The sequence below is a fragment of the Erithacus rubecula genome, assembly GCF_903797595.1.
Source record: "Erithacus rubecula genome assembly, contig: scaffold_137_arrow_ctg1, whole genome shotgun sequence".
NCBI lineage: Eukaryota > Metazoa > Chordata > Aves > Passeriformes > Muscicapidae > Erithacus > Erithacus rubecula.
In genome coordinates, this window is record NW_027636158.1 from 340,878 (window position 1) to 350,929 (window position 10,052).

Below are 10,052 nucleotides of genomic sequence, written 5' to 3' on the forward strand. Positions count from 1 at the left end.
AATTCCCCAGCTAATAAGATGTGCTTGTGCACCTCAAAATCTGGAGGTCCTCTACGGCCCCAGAGGACTCTTGTCCTCTGCTATAAACATCTGCTCTGGCCCATTCCAAAATCTGGATCAGCATCATCCTGGGATCATCAGGGAGCTGAGGTTCGAAAGGAAGTCTGGTTCAAGGCTTGATTTTGTCTGAATTGAAAAATCCCAAAGGCGAGGGAGGGGGAGCATCTCAGAACTTGTCTGAGCAAACGGGAACAAAGGGTTCATGTCCTCTCTGATCTCCCTTCATTTCCCTTCCACCGTGTTTTGTCTTCCCCCAGGCCCCCCAGTGCAGAGTCTCACTTTGTATTCTCCATCAGCTCCTGGGTGGCACTGCCAGGCTGGCATGAGGAGCCCCTCAGCTTTCCCTGCTCCGGGCTGGACAAGCCCAGCTCCCTCAGCCTCTCCTCACAGCCAAAGGGCTCCAGCCCTGCCTTGGAGGCCCTTCCCTCACCCTGCTCCAGCCGCCAGACATCTTTCCTGCCCTGGGAAACCCAAACCAGTCCCCAGTGACCTGGATAATCCACATCCTTGATGTCCTGGTCACGCAGTCCAGGGTGCTCCTTGCCTGCGTTGCTGCCAGGGCACTCGGCTGGCTCCTGCCCAGCTCCTGCTCACCAAGAATTTTACTGCCAGGGCCTGGTGGATGCAGGGAGAGCTGTGGATGTTGTGTCCCAGAACTTTAGCTGTTGTTACTACATCCCACAGCATTCCCTGGAAAAGCTGAAGCCTGTGGCTTGGAGTGGTTCATCCTTCCCTGGGCTAAGAAATAGCTTGGTGATGCGGGCCCAGAGAGTGGTGGGGAATGGTGCCACATTCAGCATGTGGGCAGTGGTGTCCTGCAGGGATCACTGTGGCCCAGTCCTGTTTAGCATCTTTATTGATGACCTGGAGAAGGATTTGAGTGCACCATCAACAAATTTGCAGATAAAATCAAGCTGGGTGTGAGTGTGGATGTGCTGGAGGATAGGAGGGCTGTGCACAGGACCCTGGACAGGCTGGATCCAGAGCTCAAATTCAACAAGGTGAGGTTTAACAAGACCAAGTACTGCATCCTGCACTTTGGCCACAAAAACCCCTGCAGTGCTGCAGGGGACAGAGTGGCTGGAGAGCAGCCAGGCAGAAAGGGACCTGAGGGCACTGATGCACAGCAGGCTGGACATGAGCCAGCAGTGTGCCCAAGTAGCTAAGAAGGCCAATGGTACCTGACCTACATCAGGAATGGTGTGGCCAGCAGGAGCAGAGCTGCTGTGCCAACACTGACCTAAGCCCAGCTCTGCACACAGACATTGCTGCTGCAGCTTGAGAGAAAGGAACAAAAGAGGCATCTTTGGAAATAACTTTGCTGAGAGATCCTTCAGTTTGTTTGAAGCCACTGTGAGAGGGCAGGCCCTCATTGACACAGTCTATGGCCACAGGGAAGGTGGAGAGAAACAAAATGAGAAATAATGACCTTTATCTGAAGACATTATTAAAAACAGAAACAAAAAAAACAAAAAACAACAACAAAAAAAGACAGGTCAACAAGAAATATCAAAGACTACTTTTATTATAAGTGATTTACCGAAATTGACAACCAGTTTCATGTTTCTGAAATGATCTAGTCATCAGTCTCCACACTGCAACCTTGAGCTCCTGGTTCCTCAGGCTGTAGATGAGGGGGTTCAGGGCTGGAGGCACCACTGAGTACAGAAATGACAGTGCAATATCCAGGGATGGGGAGGAGATGGAGGGGGGCTTCAGGTGAGCAAACATAATAGTGCTGAAGAACAGGGAGAACACAGCCAGATGAGGGAGGCAGGTGGAAAAGGCTTTGTGCCGTCCCTGCTCAGAGGGGATCCTCAGCACTGCCCTGAAGATCTGCACATAGGAGAAAACAATGAATACAAAACATCCGAGTGCTAAAATGGCACTAACAGCAAGAAATCCACGTTCTCTGAGGTTTGAGTGTGAACAGGAGAGCTTGAGGATGTGTGGGATTTCACAGAAGAACTGGCCCAGGGCATTGCCATGGCACAGGGGCAGGGAAAATGTAATGGCTGTGTGCAGCAGTGAATAGAGAAAGCCACCGGCCCAGGCAGCTGCAGCCATGTGGGCACAAGCTCTGCTGCCCAGGAGGGTCCCGTAGTGCAGGGGTTTGCAGATGGACACGTAGCGGTCGTAGCACATGGTGGTCAGGAGGGAAAGCTCTGCTCCAAGGAAGAAGACAAGCAAAAATACCTGAGCAGCACATCCCTTATAGGAGATGTTCCTGGTGTCCCAGAGGGAATTGTGCATGGCTTTGGGCACAATGGTGCAGATGCAGCCCAGGTCAGTGAGGGCCAGGTTGAGCAGGAAGAAGAACATGGGGGTGTGCAGGTGGTGGCCGCAGGCTACAGCGCTGATGATGAGGCCGTTGGCCAGGAGGGCAGCCAGGGAGATGCCCAGGAAGAGGCAGAAGTGCAGGAGCTGCAGCTGCCGCGTGTCTGCCAGTGCCAGCAGGAGGAAGTGGCTGATGGAGCTGCTGTTGGACATCGCTGCACTCTGGGAATTCTGACTTGTTGAAAGAAGATTTGGACAAGGTGGGAACAAATTCTTTGAGCCAATTCTAAAGAAAATATTCTTTAGAATCCTTTCAAATTATCTTCTCATACTTTGGTTGTAATTTGTAAAAGTTTTTTATTTTTGAGTTTTTGGTTTTGCTGCTGAGTTGCTGGCTCAAATTCATTATTTCTCCGAGCCAGAGATTTAGGATTCCTTTTGGATAAAAGGCCTCCCTGTGCCCCTGTGTTGTCAGACCTGCTGGTCCTACACATCTGCTTTTTGCTCATTACCTCCTGCTTTTACAAAGTTCTCACACATAAAATTTTCTTTAAAAAAACTTTTTCAGACTCCAGTTTCAAAACCAATCTCTCTGAACCCCCACCTTTTTTCCTCTGCAGATGGACAGGCAGGGATATTCAGGACTGGTGTGGTTCTCTAATGCCTGATGCTCAGCCTACTGGGAGCTATTTCTCTGCAACCAAAGCTTCTCCCTGCCAGTACTCCCACAGCCCAGTCCTGCCCTGGGTGCTCTGCTCTGCCTTGCACACCTCTTCCAGCACAGGGCACTGCCCAGGGACATCTCCAGGCCAGGGCCTTATGGGCAGCTCAGACAAACTGAGATGCTGCAATCCAAGGTGCCGTTGCTGCTGTCTGTAGGCACAGGAGGGTGAGGAGGCACTTTGTGAGGGAGATGTGAGACAGATCTGCTGATGCCCAGTGGGACAGTGCAGGAGTCTCAGTGACACAGGCACACCTGACATCCCCTTTCCCTTGCCTTGAGGAGAAAGCTGAGAGCAGCCCTGGCCATGCAGCACCATCTCCACAGCAGGAGGAATCTGCCCTGATGGGGTCACCCCTTCCACCTCTATCTTCTTCACACAGTCCATGCAGAGCTGCCAGGCAGGCTGAGAGCTGTCCCTGGCAGGTGGTAAATGTCCTGGGCTGGCCAAGAGCTCTGATGGTTGCAGGAGCTGCTCTGCAGGACAGCCCTGGGCATCCCTGGCTGCAGCCCCAGCTTCAGCCCCTGCAGCAATCCCTGGCAGCAGGAGCCATCCTGCCCTGTCCCTCTGACGGTGCCCAGGACAGCCCTGCTCTGCAGCACATCCTCCTCCTTCTCCTCCTCCTCCTCCTCCTCCTCCTCCTCCTCTTCCTTCTCTTCCTCGTCCTCCTTCTCTTCCTCCTGCTCCTGTGCCTCAGGAAACTGGCAGAGTGCTCCTGACACATGTGCTGTCTCTAGTAGATCCCTCCAGGAGCACAGGGGACATGCCCTGCACCCACACACTCACCATGTCCAGGGCTATGAAGATGTTACCCCAAGTGAAGTCTCAGCTCCATGTCTTCCCAATCCTGGTTGCCTTTAGTCTGTCTGTGCCTGGCTCCTTTCCCCTCAGTGCCTGCAGGCAGTGCCCTCAGCCCTGCTGGGCTGGGAGAAGAGCTGCTCCTCAGCAGAAATCTCTTTTTGAAGCTTTTCCTGGTTGAGCCTGGGAGCTGCCTCTGTGCCAGGAGACCAGTCCAGCTCAGCAGCACAGACACAGCACAAAGATTTTAATGACGCTCACAGGGATTTAGTGTTGTTTACATTATATTAAGTCCCTCAGTATGTTAAAGAAACTTCTCAAGAGTTCAAAATTTAATTGGAAGACCAATTTTCCTGAAGTTTTAATGGATTCTGCTGAGGGATATGTCTGTGAAAGTTGATCAAACTTTGCTATTTTTCAGTGCCCTCATACCCTACTAACTCTTTCCAGTGTGTCAAAATACAGGCTAAAGGACTAGCCTTAGAAATCTCCTTGCTTTGTCTAGTACTCATTACCTCCTCCTTCTTGTCTTACCCTGTTTCCACCCAAATCTCTCTCCACACAGCCTCACAGTCCTTTCCCAATCTTTCTCCCACACACATGCCTGAGTTGCAGGCATTGAATGTTATTTCCCACACACAAACTTTAGGATCTTAGGTTCAAAATCAGCTTGGTTAGGATGTCTCTATTTACACTGAGGGCATAGACCTTGTCATCTCTCAGAGGAACAATAACAACATTTTTCACAAATCTTGCACTGTAACAGTAACCATGCAGAGTGCCAACTTCTAGAAGCCCCAAAAGCCTCATAACACCCACAAAAGCAAGCTATTCCTCTTCTCTCTTGAATGTCCAGACCCTCTTCAGCAGGATTTTCCCAGTCCAAAGCTACCAACCTCCCTGCTGAAGTTCGATATATTCCATCCAGTTAATATTTACTGAAAACACAGGGAAAAATTACCAGTTTGCTGCAATTGTAACTTTTGTCACGGTGGCAATATTACTCTAAAATACACAAAGACCAGTGGCGGCAGGGCACCGGTTAAGCCCAAACACCGAGTGTTACAGGGAATAATATCCCCCTTAAACCGGAATTACCCACACACAGCCCAAATCCAAAAGTCAAAATCACTGCAGGGAAGGGTATCTTTTTATTAAGGGAGAAAACATCCCCCTCTTGTCAACACAGCACACAGTATACAGCAATTTTAGCGATCTCCCAATCAGTTTGTTCTTCTCCAGCCGTTTCAGTTGCCCAAAATGAAAACACAGATCCAAGCTCCCGTTCCCTTCTTCCTAAGTACATTTCACCAATCACACAAACAGTCATTCACAGAGGCAGGACCCAATCAAAATAATGACTAAAACAGCAGCAATAAACAAGGATTTGCGCAGTTCACCCAAAGAACTGCTGGTGGATCTCCCTGACAGAACAAACCCTTTCTGTGGCCACTGCACCCTCCCGATGATTGCAAACAAAACCGCTCAGGCTTGCCCTGAGCACAGAACGTCTTCTGCGTCTTGTCAGCTGCCTTTTAGCCATGTGTAGGCCTGATAGGCATACACATCATTTTAAACATACAATTTTGTCTGCAGTCCAGCAGCATGTCTTGTCTGTCCCCACAATGAGCAGCTGGAGACCGGAGGTCCCTCCCGGAAGGTCCCAGAGACATCCATAGCCCAGGTTGGTCTTGCAGCCAAAAAGAGTTTCTCATGGCAAACTCGCCAACTGATAGAGAAAAAAGGACTCTCCAGCCAGTTTAAGTTAGAAAGTAGTATATGTATTACAATGCTTGGCAAGCCCAGGAGAAATGTCTCACAAGGATGTGCAAAATACCCAGGGTTCTTGCCTTATGTTTTCCATCAAAATCTTACCTATTCATTTAGTTACCCAATATGTCTATAGATATGAATTACCTAACACCCCATACCCTCATTTTATATAAAAATTAGCTCAAAGTTCTTTTGCACAGTCCTTGCACAGTTCGTTCCTTCAAATGGGTCAGTGGGTGTTTGAAATGGGTCAGAGGTCTCCTAATGATGAAGTCAGGGAGCCTTCCTTGCCTTCAGCTTTTCACCTTGGTCTTGTTCCTAGGTTCTTGGGCCCTTTGACCATAGTTCAAGTTCCCAACCTGGTTCTGGCTGGTTGCAGGGCCCAGGTGCAGTTATGGTTTCTTCACTTCAACAATTTTCCAACTGCCCAACTTGACACAACAAAGCCAAGCAAGTGATTTATTTTCTTATCTCTACTGGTTCAGCCACTGATTATTAACTTTCTACATTGCTTCTACTCTGATCATTATATGTATAGCTTCTATTCCTCAGCTAATCTCTTAACCCTTTGATTTTTGCATCAGAAAGATGATGCTATAATAGATGCAAACACCATCAATGTGTTGTATCAGGATGCTCTGCCTGGAGTGGGGTGAAAACGGCTTGAAAAATGCCCTATTTGCAAAGCTTTCAGTGGTGGATGGAGAAAGGTAAGACATGCTGCTTTTGGTGTAGAGGAAATGCTGAAACCAGCCTGACTCATTTAAACTCTTCCTGCCCTTGCTGGCATGAGGAGCCCCTCAGACTTCCCCGCTCCAGGCTGGACAAGCCCAGCTCCCTCAGCCCCTCCTCACAGTCAAAGGGCCCCAGCCCCACCTTGGAGGCCCTTCCCTCACCCTGCTCCAGGTTCCAGACACCTTTCCTGCCCTGGGAAACCCAAACCAGGCCCCAGTGACTTGGATAATCCACGTCCTTGGTATCCTGGTCACTCAGCCCTGGCCCCTTGTCCCCATGTCAGGCTCTGGAATTGATTTGTGGAACATCCTTGGGGGAGGCTGTGGTTCCAGGTGGAGCAGGGGGATACAGAGGGACAGGAGACCCTGCTGGGCATGAACAGCATTGGACTTGTCTGGGGAAACTGTGAGGGGGGCTGGGGCAGAGTGACTAACCCATTGACCTCACACAGCCCTGCAGGGATGTCACACAGATGCCCTGTGACGTCACAGTCTGCTCAGTGATGTCACAGAGACAGCCTATGATGTTTTAGCTCCTCAATAAACGTGGGCCTTTGCTGGCTGAGGCCCTGGGCTGCCTCTGCTGGGCTCTGCTGCTCAGCCTGGGACACAGAGGCAGCTGATGGTGCTCCCTGCACTGACCCCCTCCCACACAGGCTCTGCTGGGGCTGTGGAGGGGCTCAGAGGAGCCTGCCTTGTTCCAGGGCTGCCAGATGGCCTTGAGGCTGCCCTGCATCCTCCTGGGGAAGGTGCCTGAGGCTCAGAGCACTCAATGCCTGACTCCTTTCCCTGTGCCTCCTGTGTCCATGGGGCTCAGAGCACTCAGTGCCCAGACTCCTTTCCCTGTGCCTGCTGTGTCCCTGGGGATCAGAGCACTCAGTACCAAACTCTTTTCCCTGTGCCTGCTGTGTCCCTGGGGCTGCAGAGCTCTCCTGGTCACAGCAGACATTCAGTCCTTGATCTCGAGGTGACTCCACCATGGGCAGGCTTGTGCCCAATGAGCTCCACTCCCTTCTACTCCCTGGCACACCCTGTCCCTGCAGGTCCCCTGTGCTCTCCTGGATGCTCCCAAGGCCCTGCATACAAACATTGCCCTGCCATCAGCCCAGGGACAAGCTGCAGAGCCCCAGCAAGGTTCAGCACACACCATTCTCCATGTGATGGGCACTGGCCACCAACAAGCCAAACCTGACCCAGATCTGAGTCCCTTGATGGCCACACTGGGACCCTGATCTCATCCCACTGAGCCCTTGGAGGACAGGGAAAACAAGGAGCCTCTTCAGAGTCTGTTCTTTGGGCCTGTTTCTGAGAGTGACTCCGGAGGAGAACAAAGCCTTCCTGCCCTGCCCTCTGGTGATCCCTTTGCTGGTGGAGCTGCTGTGTTGGAGCCCAGCTGTGTCCCAGCAGTGCCCATGGCCTGTCCCTGCCTGTGCTCACAGCAGGGACACGCAGCAGGTCAGTGACCAAGCTGCCAGAGCACTGCAGCCTTACAACCACAGAAGGGCTGGCAAGGAGAGGGTCGAGTTGGGAAGAGCAGATGTGGGAAGACCAAGGGCCATTTTCCCTGGCTGTGCTGCTGTGCTGGGAGTCCCTCCACCTCTCCTCACAGGCACTGCTCTTGCAGAGACAGAGAAGAGCTGGGGAAGCACCTGGGTCACACAGGGCAGAGCAGGACACTATTTTATCTCAATGCACAATGATCATGGCTCCTTACTGTCTATGCTAAACACAAGCACAGTAGATACTGATGAAGCAATACTGTGACTAAAGGCATCCCTTTATGGAAAATACTATGAAAATTTAAAAAAAAAAAAAAAAAGGAAAAGTAGAACACACCAAATAGAAACACATGGAACTAAGCAGTCTGGGCAGTCTGTAATGAGTTCCATTCTGAATGCTATGCAGAAACAAACAGGCACTTGATTGTTTCTGGAAACACATAGTGGTCATATTCCTCAGAGCATCTCAAGCTCCTGATTCCTCAGGCTGTAGATGAGAATGTTATAAACGAGATTAAGCCGAATTAACATATATATAGAGTAAGTGATAATTTATTTTGCGACTGAAATATGGTCCTCCTTACCCACAATCAAAAAGGGACAACGCTGAGCCAGGGATCTGCGCTGGGTGAGCACACTCTGATCCAACCTCTATGGCATCGGATCCCCCAGTGCTCACAAAGCCACCTTGGTCAGTCCAGATTTTAAACAGTTTTTCATAGCCTGGAGCAGAGGTCTTTCTTTTTATTGTTGCACATATTCACTTAGTCTTTCTCTGCATTGGGCTGGACAAAACCATGTCTGGGAAACAATGAATTTGGTGAATGCAGATCTCGGTTGATGGGAAGCCGACATTCAGATGTAGCTTTCCTGATGGCTCTGATCATCTTAATCATCAATAATTGATGGGTGCTCATCGCTTGGGTGTTTCCTAGACAGTATCTGAAAGGGTTATCTTTGAACAAGTAATTCTTTGGCTTTTGACTAGGAATGACCACCAGCTGAGAATAATTTCAGAAACCCACAACTCTGGGGACTAATAAGGGTAACTCCTTGCTTTTTGTGTGGGTGGACAGTCATTCATTGTGGACCAGGGTGACAACCAAGTTGGGTCCTTCTCCTCTGCAGAGGGTGCAACAAGAGATGGTATTGTATATCTAATAAAAGGAGACCTATGTGCCCCAGGTGTGCCCTGGAACTCCTGAGATCCTATAAGTGAGATGTAGCACATGATCAGTTTGAGATAGTGAGTCCAGTCTGTGGGTAAGGGTTAAAGCCAGAGAATTTGGATATTTTTGAAAAAGACTGGGAATGGTGCCAGCTTGGTAAAATGAATTATAAGGCTCCCCTTGTAGGTTAACTTACAGTATTTGAGATACAAGCGTGCATTTATGGAATTTCTGCCTGGTCAAATGGAAGAAGGAAGCAGCCAGATGTTTGAGCTATTGGAGAAGGGGTATTTTGAATAACTTAGAGGAGAGAGCAGAAAGAATCAGGACTGCGTGTGCTCAGTATTTTCGGAGTGGTTGTTTTTGGGTTGGTCAGTGGGGTGTGGTCAATGGGATTTGTCATTGGGGTGGTCAGTGGGTGTGGTCAGTGAAGTGTTGGCACTGGTTTCTAGGATATGGGTGTGGTCAGTGAATGTGTGCAGTGGTTATGGTCAGTGGGTGTGATCATTGGAGGTATGGTCATTTGGGTGCTGAGTGGCATGTGGTCAGTGGGTAAGGTCAGCAGGTGTGATCAGTCAGTGGGTGATGAGTGCATTACCTGTTCCTATTTCTGCTCCATCATTCCTGCTCTGATGAGGATGGATCCTCAGCCACTAGGAGGATGCTGATGAATTTTACTACTCCAGAGGCCTCTTCTTTCTTGAGCTCTTCAGTTCCGGAATTCAGTGACAAAGGCTCATAAACATCTGTTAAAAACATCCATAAGAAAAGCTCCTGAGGATAACGTCAGTTTTCAAATCTTTGGTGGTTAACTGGATAGATTTCAAAAGTGTATTCCAAGTGAATATGCTATATTGAAAACAATGCCGAGAGAAGTGATTTCTCCTGGTTCTTTTCCTGTTTATAGATGGATATCAGAACTGTCCAACTGATATTGATCCCCAGCACCTTCTAATGCAGTCTGAATAGATATGAAAATCAAGACCCTTCATGATGGTCAATCAATCACACTTTGTCTCC

General features: G+C 49.6%; 1 protein-coding gene across 1 annotated transcript; it reads right to left on the reverse strand.

The window, feature by feature from the left end:
• Positions 1-1,596: 1,596 nt before the first annotated feature.
• On the reverse strand, positions 1,597-2,550 carry LOC306815470 (olfactory receptor 14C36-like; the record flags this gene model as incomplete). The annotated part of the gene is made up of 1 exon (XM_079332026.1): positions 1,597-2,550. One exon carries the CDS (start codon positions 2,548-2,550, stop codon positions 1,597-1,599), a length of 954 nt encoding a protein of 317 aa, XP_079188152.1.
• Between the last annotated feature and the right edge of the window lie 7,502 nt (positions 2,551-10,052).